The 17,501-nt window shown below is 45.9% G+C and overlaps 1 protein-coding gene across 1 annotated transcript in view; it reads left to right on the top strand.

The window, feature by feature from the left end:
- Nucleotides 1–226: 226 nt before the first annotated feature.
- Nucleotides 227–17,501, top strand: part of STPG4 (sperm-tail PG-rich repeat containing 4) — a gene marked incomplete at its 5' end in the record, with an annotated part of 32,484 nt that continues 15,209 nt past the window's right edge. The window contains 5 exons of the mRNA XM_080913824.1: nt 227–310; nt 1,796–1,855; nt 3,593–3,850; nt 15,285–15,349; nt 15,578–15,632. Coding sequence (XP_080769950.1) covers nt 227–310; nt 1,796–1,855; nt 3,593–3,850; nt 15,285–15,349; nt 15,578–15,632 — 522 coding nt within the window. The remainder of the gene's footprint in view (nt 311–1,795; nt 1,856–3,592; nt 3,851–15,284; nt 15,350–15,577; nt 15,633–17,501) is intronic.

Below are 17,501 nucleotides of genomic sequence, written 5' to 3'. Positions count from 1 at the left end.
TGTGACTTACACTCACAACCATCGCAAAGAATGCCCACTGAGTCAGTTTCGCTGCCCCCCCCCCGCCCCCCCCCCGTGCCTGGCTTCCCTGCCCCCACCACTGGAGATGACCTTCAGGACCCTGCGTGGGCGCGGGGCTTTCACATGCGCCGGCTCCGAATCAGCGGGTCGCCCAGGTTCCTAGCAACCGGCTGCCAGTGCGTGTCTGTGGAAAGAGAAGGTCGCAATGGACGATCCAGCCGTTGTCATATCCCCCACTACAGTACCAAGAGAAGACCTGGGACATAGGGAGCCGTTCCTCACGGTTTCGGTAGGGCAGCCTGCCCCTTGTGGCCCTGCAGCCTCGGCTCACAGAGCCGCACCCCTACTTCAGGCTTGTGAGCTGCTTAGCCTTCTTGCTGAGGGTTTTACGTAGCCTGTAGCTGCCGGACTCTTTGTTTCATTTGATTGTGATTTGATTTATTTTCTCCTGACACTTCCCTCCTCTCTTCACCTCCACCCCACCTCCCGCCACAATTACTAGCGTCAATAGAGCGATTAGATTCCATCCTTTTCTGCTAAAGAATGAACAGTTTGCAATTCTACCAGAGATGCTCTGTCTGCCCTGCCTCCTACTTCAGTACTTAAAAAAAATAAAATCGGACAAGAGATGCCCACCATTTATCTCTCCTTCGAAACGAATCTAAAATGGATGTCTGGGTTAGAAATCATTTGTCTGGTTCGGGACTGGCCCTGTTACCTGTCCCCACTCCTACATACTCCCTTCTCTGCTTTGGAGTGAGCTTGGGAAACCTGTTTTGACCTGCCTAAGAACATTTTCTATCTGACTGCAGAATGAGCAACTAAAAAAATCAACAGGAATCTAATAAAAGAATGTGCTGGGTGGGAAGAGGTTGGCTTGGATGTATAGCATGGTATGTCAAACCAGGGAAATTCTTTTGCAGTTTAGAGAAATACGTAGTTGACAATGGCACTGTAGAACTCGTGGAGCTGATGAGCTAGAAGACTCCATTTTTACCATTTATGATTTTGGGGATTCTTGCTTAAGTAGAGTTTGATGTTTTCATGATCTGTAACAGCACCAAGGAAGAGCAAAAGATCCAAGTTCTGTGGATAGTGGGGCTGAAGCGAACTCAGACTCATCGTAAGTTTATATGGAGTGCTTACTGCAGAGACAAGAAACCCACTGGAAACTGAGGCATATCCAGGGCATCTGTTTCTTATCTTGACAGATGAGATGTTAAACATAAAACCTAACATTTATCAAGCAACGACTTAATAAATGTGGCCCTGGGCGTGTGTCCTGCCCCTCTCTCCAGACAGGAGGATCTCACCATATGGCTCCCTGGGTGGTCTGGAGTTCACTGTGTAGACCAGGCTGGCCTGGAACTCACAGAGATCCACCTGCCTGTCTCCCAGATTAAAGGTGTGCACCACCACACCTCTATTTCCAGCTAGCATTTATTTTTATACTTCTGTGAGCAAGCATAATGCAGAAGGGTTAGCTGAGCAACTTGCCCAGGGCATTGGAGTCATAGCCTAACAGTACCTCATGTTCTTACAACATCACTGTGAAGGAGAGATATTTCTTTAATGTCACCAAAAGGATTTTTAGATACTGAAAACCTCTTAATATCCTAACAATGTAAAGAAGTCATATGGGTACAAAGCATGTAGCTTTCCTTCATTTTAACGATAGCTAGTTGGTTTGGTATGGGCTGTTTATTTTCCTCAGGTAAATGATTTCAAGAGATCGCCTTCTAAGCAAATAAACAGATTTTGTGTTTGCTCCTAGAAACAAGCCCAGAAGACTTCAGGTCTTGAGAGAGAAGGATGGTGGAGGCTCACAGTAACGGTATGTGATCTTCCAAGAGGATGGTGGAGGCTCACCCAAACAGCTGTTGACCTGCACTCTTTCCAGTTCAACACTTTTTCTTCCCATTAAGATTTTAGTCAGTCTTGCCTTTTCAGTCAGTCAGTAAGACTCAGCGGTGAGAAATCCATGTCTGTTCAGCTATACATACACGTTACATTTCTACATGTCATTCTAGGATTAGCGTATGAATAGGAAGTCAGTGGTAAGTCTTGAATGTGAGAGTTTAGAGAGGAGACAGATCTAGGGATCCAGGTGCTAACAGAGTGGCTAGCTAAGGCCAACGTACGTCCAACCTACCCAACCTAGGATCTTAGTCACATTCTCTGTGGAAAAAGGGTTTGGCTTCTGGTTTTGTCACAGAGAAGCCAGTTTGTTAACATGACATCCTAGTCAGGGTCACTATTGCTCTGATGAAACACCACATCCATCACTGGGGGAAGGCAGGGCCGGAACTCAATGGGCAGGAACCTGGAGGCAGGAGCTGATGCAGAGGCCATGAGGGGGCTGCTTACTGACCTGCTCCTCGCGGCTTGCTCAACCTGCTTTCTTAAAGAACCCAGGACCACCAGGGATGACACCGCCCACAGTGGGCTGGGCCTAATCACTCACTAATTGAGAAAATGCCCTCCAGTCGGATCTTATTTCCTCAGTTCAGGTTCCCTCCTTTCAGATAACTCTAGCTTGTGTCAAGTTGACTTAAGACTAGCCAGAAAGGACGGTCAGTGTATAAGGCACATAACGATAAGTTAGCAGCAGAGGAAAGAGTGGCCATTCAGTCTCTTAAAAGGACATGTTTGTATCACAGACATTAGCTATCAAAATGCTTCAAAAATAGAGGCAAATTTCAGTCAAACTAATTTTAACAAAAGACACGGGCTTAGGGCTCACTGGAAAGATAACCAGAGAACTTCAGGTGCTAAAACTTCAGCTCTGGCCATTCAGTCCCGCTGTGGCCATGGTCTGGTCCCAAACCCCTTCTTGGTCATATGCTGTGCCATATTTTATCCCACTCTTGAGGTTCCTTAGGAACGTTGTACCAGCTAGCGAAGGCACTGGGTTCTGTACTCACCCACTAGCGAAGGCACTGGGTTCTGTACTCACCCACTAGCGAAGGCACTGGGTTCTGTACTCACCCACTAGCGAAGGCACTGGGTTCTGTACTCACCCACTAGCCTGCAAGCTGTGCCACAGAACTACAACCAGATACTCCTTATCTTTCAACAAGGGAACTTCAGGCTAGAGAGAATATTAAGTGGATAAAGGTACCTGCCACTAAGGCTGAGGTCCTGAGTTCAGTCCCCAGGCCCCCCTTGGGAGAAGGCAAAACTTGACTTTACCCTCTCTGACCCTTACGCGCATACATGCCAGATCCCAGTCCATATACACAAGGTAGATATATAAAATGTGGTCTTTTTTCTTTGATACATTCAAGTAAAACACCAATCACACCTTTAGTTTAGTACTTGGGAGGCAGAGGTAGGTAAATTTCTATAAATTCAAGGCCAGCCAGGGCTATATAGTGAGACCCTGTGTCAAAACAAAATTAAAACAAACAAGTTCACATACTCATAATAAATATCATATTCATAATAAATTAAGAGTATTTGTTAAAGTTGCTAAAAATTTTTTAAAGTTAGAAATGACCCTTCAAGGACAATGCCTTAGGGGAAGTCACAGGTCTGCACAGATCTTACCACCAATGTTGATTCTCCACAGAATACACCAATACCTGGGACTTATCACTTGAAGACTTTCATTGAAGAAGCTCTATTAAATCCAGTGAGAACAACCTACAATTTTAAAAATGAAGGGAGGAAAAAGATCCCACTTGTGCTGAGAAATGGTCCGGTCCTAACTGACCTCCCGCAGTACAGACCTCCTGACTTCCTGGAGCTCTTGAAGAAGCAGACAGCCTCGTACTCTTTCAAAGACAAACCCCGGGCAGACCCCAGCACACTAGTTGACAAAGATGAGGTAAGACGCTGCTCTCAGTGTTTTTCGGGAAAAGTTGCAAGAATACATGGTGTGTGTGTGTGTGTGCGCGCGCGCTTTGGACACAGAGTGTATACCTGACCCTTAAGGAAAACCCCAACCTGTCTCATTCCCTATAGAAATCAAACAAGGCAGACTGCTCAGAAGTCGGAACGCCTGCTGTTGTTGCAGAGGACCTGAGTTCAGTTCCTGCAACCGTGTCAAGCAGTTCCTGACTGTAACTCCAGCTCCAGGGGATCAAATGCTCTGATTTCTTTAGGCATAGATCAGTATTTACATTTACACACACACACACACACACACACACACACAAGGGCTGTGTGACTTGCAAATGTGTCCAACGGGATCTTTCTTGTGAAGTCTTAACTGGACTGAAAGGAAATACGTGAAGTCCAGTCCTGGCAGGATCCCTGTCATCTGGGGACCCTTGACTTCCGGCCTTAGCCCATACATGGGCCTCTTGAAGCAGTTGATGCTTTGTTCCTCTGGGAAGTGCCACCTCTGGGTGATCAGCCTTCTTAGAGTCACCTGAACTCTCTCTGCTGGGGTGGGGTCAATGGTGGGGCTCAGTGTTGGGGCTCAATGGTGGGGCTCAATGGTGGGGCTCAATGGTAGGGCTCAATGGTGGGGCCATGCTCAGTATTCACAAAGCCTGGGCTTAATCCTAGTACCAAAACAAACAGACAAAATAGTAGAGCTGGAGAGATGGCTCAGCAGTTAAGACTGCTCTTCAGAGGTTCTGAGCTCAAATCCCAGCATCTACATGGTGGCTCACAATCATCTGTAATGAGATCTGATGCTCTCTTCTGGTGTGTCTGAAGACAGCTACAGTATATATATATATATATATATATATATATATATATATATATATATATATATAATAAGTAAATAAATCTTTAAAAAATTAGTCTGTTCATGATAAAAGTCTTGGAAACATCAGGAATTCAAGGCCCATAGCTAAATATAGTAAAAGCAATATACAGCAAACCAGTAGCCAAGATCAAACTAAATAAAGAGAAAGTTGAAGCAATCCCACTAAAACTAGGGACTAGAGAAGGCTGTCCACTTTCTCCCTACCTATTCAATACAGTACTTGAAGTCCTAGCCAGAGCAATTAGACAACAAAAAGAGGACAAAGGAATATAATTAGAAAGGAAGAAGTCAAAATATCCCTATTTTCAGATGATATGATAGTATACTAAGTGACCCCAAAAATTCCACCAGAGAACTCCTAAACCTGACCAACAACTTCAGCAAAGTGGCTGGTTATAAAATTAACTCAAACAAATCAGTAGCCTTCCTCTATTCAAAGGACAAACAGGCTGAAATTAGGGAAATGACACCCTTCCCAATAGTCACGAATAAATTAAAATACCTTGGTGTAACTCTAACCAAGCAAGTCAAAGATCTGTATGACAAGAACTTCAAATCTCTGAAGAAAGAAATCAAAGAAGATCTCAAAAGATGTAAAAATCTCCCATGCTCATGGATTGGCAGGTTTAATATAGTAAAAATGGTCATCTTGCTGAAAGCAATCTACAGATTCAATGCAATCCCCATGAAAATTCCAACTCAATTCTTCATAGAGTTAGAAAGAGCAATTTACAAATTCATTTGGAATAGTAAAAAACCCAGGATAGGGAAAACTATCCTATACAATAAAAGAACTTCTCTAGGACTCACTATCCCTGACCTTAACCTGTATTACAGATCAATTGTGATAAAACCTGCATGATATTGGTACAGAGACAGGCAGGGAGATGAGTGGAATAGAATCCAAGACCCAGAAATGAACCCACACACCTATGGTCATTTAATCTTTAACAAAAAAGCTAAAACCATCTAGTGGGAAGAAGCATTTTCAAAAATTGGGGCTGATTCAATTGGTAGTCAGCATGTAGAAAAATGCAAATTGATCCATTCTTATCTCCTTGTACAAAGCTCAATCAAGTCCAAGTGGATCAAGGATTTCCACATAAAACCAGATACACTCAAAACTAATAGAAAAGTGGAGAAGAGCCTCGAACACATGGGCACAGAGGACATTTTTCTGAACAGAACACCAATGGCTGGTGCTCTAAGATCAAGAATCAACAAATGCGACCTCATGAAATTGCAAAGCTTCTGTAAGGCAAAGGACACTGTCAACAGGACAAAACAGCAGCCAGCAGATTAGGAAAAGCTCTTTACCAATCCTACATCCGTTAGAGGGATAATATCTAATATGTAAAAAGAACTCAAGAAGTTAGACACCAGAGAAACAAATAACCCTATTTAAAAATGTGGGATAGAGCTAAACACATAATTCTCAACTGAGGAATATCAAATGGCAGAGAAGCACCTAAAGAAATGTTCAACATCCTTAGTCATCAGGGAAATGCAAATTAAAACAACTGTGAGATTCCACCTCACACCAGTCAGAATAGCTAAGATCAAAAACTCAGGTGACAGCAGATGCTGGCGAAAGTGTGGGAGAAAGAGGAATACTCCTCTACTTTTGGTAGGATTGCAAGCTGGTACACTCTGAAAATCAGTCTGGGGGTTCCTCAGAAAATTGGACATAGACCTGAGAACCCAGCTATTCCACTCCTGGGTATGTACCCAAAAGGTGCTCTAACATATAACAGAGACACATGCTCGACCATGTTCATAGAAGCCTTATTTATAATAGCCAGAAGCTGGAAAGAACCCAGATGTCCTTCAACAGAGGAATGGATAAGGAAAATGTGTTACATTTACACAATGGAGTACTACTCAGCTATTAGAAACAACGACTTCATAAAATTCCTAGGCAAATGGATGGAACTAAAAAATATCATGCTGAGTGAGGTAACCCAGTCTCAAATGAATATAGATGGTATATGTACTCACTGATGAGTGGATATTAGCCCAAAAGCTTGGATTACTCAAGATACAATTCACAGACCATATAAAGCTCAAGTATAAGGAAGACTAAAATGCTTCATTCCTTCTTAGAAGGGAGAACAAAATACTCACTGAAGGTAGAGGGTGAGAGGGACTTGGAGGAAGAAAGGACAGGGAAAGGGGGGCGGGATTAGATATGAGAAGAGACAGGAATGATATACAGAGGGTCGAGAGTTTAAACAGTGGTGTGTAGCAATGGGGGATGGGGAACTGGGTATTAGCCACCAGAAAGTCCCAGATGCCAGGAAAGCAAGAAAGAAGTTCCCAGGACCCAACAGGAATGAAATTAGCTGAAACACCCAACAAAGGGGAGGGAGAACCTGTAGAGACCATGTCCAGAGGTTAGAAAGGCCCCCAGTTGGGGGATGGGGCCACCCACCCTTCTCAAAATTTTAACCCAGAATTGCTCCTGTTTAAAGGAGATACAGGGACAAAGAGCTGAGCAGAGACTGAAGGAAAAGCCAGAGACTGCCCCACCTAATGCTCCATCCCATATGCAGCCACGAAACCCAGTCACTATTACTGTGCTTGTTGACAGAAGCCTGTTGTGGATGCCTCCCGAGAGGCTCTGCTAGAGCCTGACCAATACAGATGCGGCTGCTCACAGCATCATTGGACTGAGCACAGGAACACCAATGGAGGGGTTGGAGAAAGGACTGAAGGAGCTGAAGGGGGTTGCAACTCCACAGGAAGAAAAACAATATCAACCAACCAGACACCCCAGAGCTCCCAGGGAATAAACCACCCTCCAAAGAGTACACATTGGGGGACCAATGGCTCCAGCTGCATTTGTAGCTGAGGATGGCATTGTCGGATATCAATAGGAGGAGAAGCCCTTGATCCTGTGAAGGTTCATCTCCCCAGTGTAGGGGACATGCTAGGGTGTTGAGGTGGGTTGGGTGGGAGGGGTAGCATCCTCATAGAAGTGGGGGAGAGTGAATGGGAGGGGGGGAACCAGGGAACCAGAGATGTAAATGAATATATAAACTATCTTTTAAAAAGACAAATAAAATGAATAAAAAAGAACCTGTAGTCATGGAACGGTCCAGTTAGGCTCTTGGCAACACCAGTTCATGCCTGGTGTTGATGACAGAGCTCAGCTGTGCTTTCCGCTGTTCCAGGCTCTGCCAAGGGGAAGCACTTCTGGTCAAGAATGATTCGGTAACAAGACAAGACACATGTCAATCTCTGAGATAAGGGGTGCAGTAGGGAGCACCGGTAGGGAGAGCTCAGTGCAGACTGGCTGTAAAGCGCCCAGTTAAGTAGGGTTTGGCTGGACATATTTTCTTGTAAGTGACTTTTTCTTTTAAAGATTTATTTATAATTGTGTGTCTCTGTGTGAGTATAACCAGAACTGCTACCCCCTCAACCGCCCCCCCTCCCCTGTGGAGCTGGAGTTCTAGGTGGTTGGGAAGGGACATGGGTTGGGTGCTGGGCACTGGGCTCATGTCCCAGGACTTTAATGCTTACTACAAGGCAGGACTCTGACACTTACTACAGGACAGGACTCTAACACTTACTACAGGACAGGACTCTAGCACCTACTACAGGACAGGACTCTAACAACTACAGGACAGGACTCTAACACTTACTACAGGACAGGACTCTGACACTTACTACAGGTCAGGACTCTAACACCTACTACAGGACAGGACTCTAACACCTACTACAGGACAGGACTCTAACGCCTACTACTGGACAGGACTCTAACACTTACTACAGGACAGGACTCTAACATCTACTACAGGACAGGACTCTAACACCTACTACAGGACAGGACTCTGACACCTACTACAGGACAGGACTCTGACACTTACTACAGGACAGGACTCCAACACCTACTACAGGACAGGACTCTAACACCTACTACAGGACAGGACTCTAACACCTACTACAGGACAGGACTCTAACACTTACTACAGGACAGGACCCTAACACCTACTACAGGCTTCTTCTGCGCACATACTCTCTTAACTGTGTTGAAGTAGGCTCTAAAGACATGTTTCTGCTTTACCTGCAAGAAAACTGCTGTAAATAGCAAACTGACCAACTCATCCAGGACACAGTGTAAAACAAACGAAGGCCTTTCTTCTGGAGACAGGTTGTTTTGCTCAGCCGTGGCTCTCCTCAGACTCACTCTGTAGACCAAGCTGACCTCAAATTCAGAGATCCGCCTGCCTCTGCCTCCCAAGTGCAGGCTTATGTGTGTGCACCACCTGGCTCTGCTCAAAGCCACACTTTTGACTGAGGGCTTTGACCATACATGTGGTGCTCTTTCCTGTCCACCATTGCCTCTGCCCACAGAGAGGGGACAGGCAGGGTTTGGGTAGTTGGAATTTAAAGGATGCACTTTCTTGCATGGCTTTATTGTCAGGATGTGTGCTGAATAGGTCTCTTCAAGGGACTTTGACTTGCTACTTGAACCTTCAGTCTTTTTCCTTTCTCTTTGTCTTAATAGTCCCCAAATGAAAAGAAGACGTGTGTATGGCCACCGGGTGGGAACAAGGGTTGGTAGCTGGGTACCGTCACACGTGCCTATGGTCCAGACTGAGGCCGAGTCACAGCGATCACGGCTTTCGTTCCAAGCTAGGTTGGTCTGCATGATAGCCTGTCTTCAGCCAGGACGATGGCACACCCCTTTAATCCCAGCACTTGGAGGGCAGAGGCAGGCAGATCTTTGTGACTTTGAGGCCAGCCTGGTCTACCCAGTGAGTTCTAGTACATGGAGAGTCCCTGTCTCAGAATAACCAAACCAACCAAAGAAAAACCTGTCTTCCAAAAACCAAAAATAAACAAGAAAGAGTTGTGATTGCTAAGTGAACGTAAAACTCTCAGCCGGATATGCACATACACGTGGCATGGAGCTGTTTGCTAACGCTTCACAGGTCTGCGCTGTGAACATATCACACTGGTAAAGGCTCGGTGGACAAACCCTGCCCTGTTTGCTTCAGTGAACAAACACAAACGCTGGGTTTATACTTGGCTTTCCGGCTTGGTATCAGGTAGCCAAGCTACGGGTGAAATCATCCTGGCTGCCTGGTTCTAATTCATTCCCTGCCATTTCCTCCCATCTGCTTTCTCTCCTGCTCCGTGCCCATTCTCAGGGCCAGCCAAGGCCCACGTTGGAAACACAACTCAGAAGGTTGTGTCAGGTACAACTAAAAACCTTAATTAGATGACTTAGTTCAGCTTTCAGGATACGCCCTCTGCAAAGACACTTTTCCAGTTTCTTTATCATCTTCTCTCTCCCCTCCCTATGAGCCACAAAGGACTAAGTTCCGGAAGCTCAGGAGTCCAGTGTTTTCCTTTGTGAAGGTTTCTGAGAATATATTTGGGAGGGAGACAGAAGGAATGCTGTCCTTGTGCCTGTACAACTCTAACTTCCGGTGTTTCAGTGGTCAGCCTCGGCGGAGTGGACTTGGGGCAATTGTATGACGGTCTCAATTTGTTTGTGTTTTTTGGTATTTTGAGTCATAATGAAATCTCTCTCTCTCCCGGCAGGCCTGCTTCCCCCGAGTTGCAGTTAGCCACTGGTCCATAGTTTCCTGCCTTATTTCTTAAAGATTTTGGTTTCCTTTACTCACGGCCTCTCCCTGCCGCCCCCACAGTGATTTCAGTACCCGTAGAGATGACTTGCCAACAGCCCGGCTTCTTGGCTTCTTCACTGCTCCTCTATCTCAACCAGTCCTTAGGGTTTTTTTTCAAGACTCATATTATCAACCCTCTATGGTCTTAGGTAGGTGACTCTTCTTCTCCGGCCTTGCCCCAGCCTCTCCTTCCCCATCCCACCGTAACCCTCGGACCCGCCTACCTTTGTGCCCACATACTCTTCTATTTCAGTTAGTCACGGTGCCCTCTCCCCGTGCCCACCTTCCTCTCTTGCTTGTTTTGGCAGAGAGAGCCACACCTTGGTTAAACCTCACTGCCTTTCTGGTAGCTGTATTCCCACTCGCAGGGGACTCATTTTAAGTCCTTCACCGCCAGCTGAGCACAAAGTGGGTCTCACGGTTGATTTGCGTTCTCTCTCTCCATCCTGCCCTGTCCCCACTTTTCTTTCTCTGACACCTCATTCGAGTCCTCAGTCTTGCTTTTCTCCTAGGCCTTTTTCAGGCACCTTCTGCTCCTGTCCCAACCTGTTTGTCTTGGAGTCTGGGGCACAGACTGGCTCCCATCTGCCCCTCGTACTTGAATGGCGTGTAAGACTTCTCAACCTCAGCATGTTTTAGATGGGGTCAGTCTTGGGACTGGAGGGCCGTTCCGCACTCTGTCGCTGGCCATCCTCACAGCAGATGTCATTGGTATTCTTCCCTTCAAGTTTTATAACTAAAGCCATCACTAAACATTGCCTGATATCCCCGGTGAAAGTGTGTGGCCTCCGACCACTTGTTTTCTTGGTTAATAGGCTTGTTGGGCGTGGAATGGCTTGATCAGTTTCTTCCTTAGAGGATCATTGTGGGCCTGTGGAAAGAGTGCTGCCCCATTCCACGAATGTGGCTCTGTCTCCTGAAGCCCTGCCATTTTGCGTTTCCGGTTCTCAGGCTCCTTTGCTGGAGCCCTTCGTATTTTTTTCCGGTGTGTGGATTCACTGCATGTGTGCGTGACTATCGGTGACTATTACAGGTTACCCTTTGCTCTTCAAATGTATTTTTGTGACTTCCCTAAGGCCTGGGCTGAGTGTTTCCTTCCAGAGGTTTGCTTTTTCCTTTGCAGCTTTAGGGGAACTGCTGGGCTCCCACTGCAGGGAATGCACCCTTCTGTGCAGTGGCTCTTCCTGTAATGCAGATCTTCAGTCTACACCAGGAACAAAGCCGTTGTTATAGTCCCTCCCGCAGGGGTTTCCCTTTCTGACTCTGCTTGACATCAAGGCAGCTGTGCAGTCCACTGGGGTGAGGTGGGATTGCTGACTCTCAGGAGCTGTCCTTTTGGGGTCTCAAATGTGTATGATTGGGGACCTCTAGGCCACCCAACTGTATCACTGACTAGCCCAGGCTTTGGCCTCTGGATACTTCTAGGGTTCAACTTCACTCTCATGCCTGGCTTGGTCTGTTCCCAGCAAACATCACCAGGCTAACACTGGCCCTTCATCTCCTCGGGTCTCTCTGTCTCGGTTTGGAGTCGTATCCCTGCTGCCTTGCTATGTCTGCACACGTTTAAATGCTCAGATTTGTTGTTATCATTTGTTCTCCCTTCGGATTTCCCTAGACTAAGAGGGTCCATTTGAGTGACAACCTGTCGCTAGCAGGAGCCAGGCCTTCCCAGAACCGGTTTCATACTATCTGAACTTTCTACACATCGTTTTTCAAAGTTGTAGACGTGATGACATATTCTTCACATCAGCTTGTCTGTCCCTCTGTCCCATGGCAGGGAAGTTCTGTGCTGTGGCACTCCCGCAGAGCAGGAACGGCACCATTTCACACAGAAATGGAAGACTCACATATATGAAGGTGATGGAGCTTGCCACCGGTAAGAATCACTTCCCAGTTTCCAGACAATCAAAGGACAGGAGGAGCTAGTGCCACTTCCAACAGCTCAGCCCTGCAGCCAGACACTGTCTGTCACCCAAAAGAAGGCAGTCCCACAGCTGTAAAAATGCACAGCTTCCAAAAAACCCTGACCACTCTGCCTTCTACACTGGCTGCAAGGGTGAGAATGAACCTTGTTCCCTTACTGTGAAATCAGAACAGATGTTCCGGTTTTAAAACGGGCAGAGGACAGAGGTGAGAGGCTCCTGATAAGATACACCACTCACAGAAAGACAAAGGGACACTTGGCTTCAACTCCTAACTCATCACAAAGGACAGTAAGACAGTTTCGCATGTGCAAAGTGGACAAGAACAAGAAGGTACCTGTTGTTACTCATGAAGAGCAACTTGAATTTGTAAGGCAATTCAGCAATATCATAAATACCAAGTTAGGTTGTTTAGGGAGCATGCTCCTGTGAGTAAGATCCACATGTAACACCGTAGTCTTGTTTGCATTTCTTTAATTAGTGGATTAATGTAAATACTAGGTCCCATGTATCCGTGAGGCAGTGTATCCTTAGGCACCCACCTCATCAAAAAAACAAAGGCGTGGATGCAAGAGAGCCTTAGGTTGTTATTAGATAAAGAGAGCACATGTAAATGAATTTTACAGCCTAATCCATTTGCACAAGTGACGATAAGTGTATACTCCCACGAGGTCTGCCTTCCCCCTTCTTCCTTGAGTAATGACTCACATTTGGGGAGTAGGCCTAAAGGAGGCCGAAGAGGCTCATCTTCATCTTCCTGAAGCACTTGAGTTGTTCTCAAGTGTGTATATTTGTAAAGAGCTTTAAAAAAAAATCCAACTAACACTTGTTTATGTCTTCAGTGGGCGTATCTCCAGTGTAGAGCCTCTCTAGTTTACTTCCTAGCTTGGGACCATGTCTATGAAAATCATAATTAAACAAGTGAAGTTGAAAAGAGCCTGAAGCGTTTGCCTTGACTTGAGTTCGTCCTGCCTGTTAGCTCGGTAACGGGGGAAAAAAAATGAATTTGGTGATGTTGCCCAGGAGGCAGCCAGGCTGGGACCCGAAGGAACCTGGTCAGAAGGGGAGGGTCCGGTTTCAGGAGCTCAAGACTTGGCAGCCTGACCCTGATCCTTGGATTCCACGGCTGGAAAGACAACTACTATCGAAAGTTAAAGAACAAAACCAAAAGTGCTGTACAACGGAGGTGAGACAAGGATGAGTGTGAGATGCTCAGGACTTAGAGGGCAGCCGAGAATGGGAAAGAGATGACTCAGCACTGAGAGCACTGGCTGCTCTTCCAGAGGACCCAGGTTCAATTCCCCGCACCCACATGATGGCTCACAACTGTCTGTAACTCCAGTTCCAGGGGACCCAGTGCCCTCCACAGCTGCCAGATGTGCACATGATGCTCAGACACACATGTGTGATGCACAGACACATGTGTGCAAAATATTCATATGCATAAGGAAATATTAAAAATAAAAATAAACACAAAAGTGAATAATAAAGCAGCTCAAGGCTGGCGAGGTGGCGAGGCTGCCCTCTGACCTCCACATTCATATGATGGCAACAGTTTCCTGTGAATCACACAGAGAGAGAGAGAGAGAGAGAGAGAGAGAGAGAGAGTTAAGAACATGTAAATAGAAACTATTCAAACAAAAAATAGGCCAAAATACCTGTGCAGGCGTTAAAGAAAATGCACAGATGGTAAACAAGGTTGTTACCCATCATATATTGTCAGCTAAATACCAATCAAAATACTAGCCCTACTGTGTGATCTCACCGCGTAACTGGCACACCTGTCAGAATGGTCAAAAACCAGAACACAGACCCCAGCCATTGGTCCATACTGGGTAGGAACACATGAGAAGACAGACTTTCAGATGTTCTATATCATCTGACTACGTAATTTCATGCCTTTGAATTTACCCATGGGATTTGAAATCACATGTCTGCACACACACACACACACACACACACACACACGCACACACACACAGACAGACACACACAAAATTATGTTTATAGCTTTTCTCATGCTTGTAAAGACTCAGAAGTCTCTAGGGCTTTTCAGTAGACAACTGACCATGGCGCACTGAGACAAAGGGTGTCATCAGCTCTAAGAAGAAACACGTTTTCAAGCCTCAGACAGACATACGGGAAACCTAAATATATATTAAGTATTAGAAGCTGATCTGAAAAGACCACAGACTGAATGATTCTAATCAAATCATCATCTGTTATCATCAATCTTGCCAGCTCCCGATGTCACCAGGTTTTATTTTGTTATTTATTATTTTAAGACAGTCGTGTGTGTGACCCACAGTGGCCTCAGATCTGCTGTGTAGATAGGACTAACCATTAAACTGTGCTCCTCCTCTCTCCACCTCCTGAGTGTGTGAAGTGCTGGGGCTCAACCCAGGGCACAGTGCACGCTAGGGGAGCACCCCGCCACCTGAGCGTCATCCTCGGTCTGCATAGTATGCAAATGAGGCAAGCATAGTATGCAAATGAGGCAAGCATAGTATGCAAATGAGGCTTTCCAGGGTTCCGCTTGGCACAAGCTCGGGGCTCTCCAGTCAGCTCTTGATACTGGCTGTTGTACAGGACCCCAGGGTCTCACACACAGCTTGTCTGCTCTCTCTTTCGGCCAGTCATTATGAACCTCAGGTGATAGCAATGTGTGACGTGATTTGCCCATCTAAACAAGTATGTTGCTCTGGTGGGAATTTGCTAATGGGGAGGCCCACACGAATAAAAGGCGCCTGCCTCGGTTTTACTGTAAACCAAAAAAAAAAAAATCCTGTAAGCAGGGTTTTAAACTTATACAAGTAGGGATGGGGCAAAGAAGCGCATGCCTTTGATCCCAGCACTGCGGGGAAGTAGATTTGGGAGTTGAGACTAGCCTGCTCTATACATCTGGGGCAGTCAGAGTTGCTGTGAGAATAAAGATTATCTGGTACAGCTAACACTCATCTGTCTGTCTCTCCTGTGCAGTCGCTCCATCTCTGCCCGGGACAGTACGAGATCCTTCCCGCACCGGTTCCCAAGAGCCCGGCCAGGTAACTATGAGCCTCCGGAGCCCCTCCAGATACCGCCCAAGCCCTCAGATTTACATATGAGGTTATGTGCCGATGCACGTGGCTTTCAAACCTCACCGTGCACTTTATGGCCACATCAGTGCCTTAAAGTATTTAATGAGAGATGAGCAACAAATTAACAAAGATTTTCGCTTCAAAAAGAAAAAAAAAACAGTTAGAAAAGCAAGTTTTCTTTCTTTTCTTGTATAGGAGCTTCGTATTTCGTTCTGGAGTTCAAAGGTTCCCACCGAACTATTTCACTCCTGTAAGTAAAATGTAAGGTTACTGCTGGAAGTGCTTGGTGCGTGCTCCTGACACAGTCTCGTTTTCCTCTGAGCAGAACACCGATCGATGTATGTTATACACGTCGGCTACATTCTACACATCTGTGACAAAATGCCTGCCAAAAGCAGCTTAGATGAGGGAGGGACTTCTTCCCGGGGTTTACGGTGCCAAAAGCATGCAGCCCCGGCTTGTCCACACCAGTCACGGTCACAGACTGTACAATGCCAAGGGTGAATCCTAATGTCATTATGGATTTTGGGGTGCAGAGAAAGCAGGCCAGACTCAGAAGTGGGTGCACACGGGTGTCAGTGACCTGCTGTGACCAGCCAGGCCTGACCTCCCGAAGGTTCCACAGCTTTCAAAATAATGGCGCTCAGGTGGGCTTTGTCTGCAGCCTTCACCGTATTCACACCCCTGACAAACTGCACGTGACCCGAGTCCTTTCAGTCCTTTGTCCTCTCTGACTGGAAATCCAGCCAGTGAGCAAAGCAGCCAGCCTCTCCCGTCTCCTCCTCCCTCTCTAACTATCCGAGCTTTTCCTTCCGATGTCGTCGCCATTTTGTTTTGTTTGTTTTTTGAGACAGGGCTTGTCTACATAGTCCTGACTGTCCTGGAATTCATTGTGTAGACCAGGCTGGCCTCAAACTCATCAACGTCATCCCCACCCCCACCAATGCACACACATAAAAGCACACGCACACATACAAACCACGTGCTTCTGGAACTTTTCATTTTCTTGACATCAATAACTGCTTTAGTTTTGTTTAGTTTGTTAAAAACCCCAGCTTCTCAACCCCCCAAAAAACCCAGAAAACAAAAATAAACCCAAGAAATTGTTTGAGTAATGCTCGAAGTCATTAGATAATCTATCAATTGCTCAAAGGCATTAGATAATCCATCAATTGCTCTGGATAGGCATCCCCACTCAACCCAGAATATTCTATTGTCCTCTGTAGTCTAAACTAATGCTTTGTAGCTTCATGTATGCTCTTTCTGGAACATTCCTTGGCTATGTCTTGCTGCAAGCCGCCATCTTGTAAAACACACTGGTTCCTCTCCTAAACTTAAAGGCAGCTAGCTCCATTTTGAAGACCTCACATCTTCTAAAAAGAGGCTCAATGTCTCCAGGTTCCCTGACTGTATGAAGAAGCAGGAGACACTTGACTAACATGTTTTTGCCTGTTCTGGAATGTTTCTTTTGTGGAGGTTCTTGCCCTGGTCACTTCTCAGACACCACCTTATCTATTCCGTCTTCTGAATAAGATCAATTCGCTGACTTGGAACACCCTATCCTTCAGAAAAGGGGAAAGATACTTTAAGGGAAAATGTTCACAGGCCAAGAATTAGCCTGGGGCTCTGATTCACGTCTGTCCTGAACACACAATCCTGGAGCAGCTGTGGCCTTGGTTCAGACCCATAAACTTGTAAGTTGCCTATATCAGAGTCCTTTGATTGCCGCGGAGGACGCCAATGGCCTGCCAGGAGTGTGTTAGCACAGAATGCTCGGAAGAACTTACTCTGAACTGTCTGGAGATGAGTGTATATGAACTCATAGACTTAGTCGGATAAATGTAATAATTCTCATACTTAGGTCATTATAAATCCATTTTTTTACTTGAGAAGATTCATGTGGCTCACTTTATCATCCACTCGAATTTTTCTAGAGGTTGACATGATATTTATAGAACTGTTAGGGACCCAGGCCTGGAAGCAGTTTGGTAAGTTACCTGTGCAGTGGTTTCTGGCTGTAGACACAGTATTCTGTATTGGGCATAGACAGTCTAATTTATCCTCACCATGTGAGAGAGTAGCATATACCATCTTTATGTGGGCAGCCAACGAGTGGAAA

The sequence above is a fragment of the Micromys minutus genome, assembly GCF_963924665.1.
Source record: "Micromys minutus genome assembly, chromosome: 3".
Lineage (NCBI taxonomy): Eukaryota > Metazoa > Chordata > Mammalia > Rodentia > Muridae > Micromys > Micromys minutus.
Note: the sequence above shows the minus strand (reverse complement) of the source record. Positions and strands in the feature narration are given on the sequence as shown.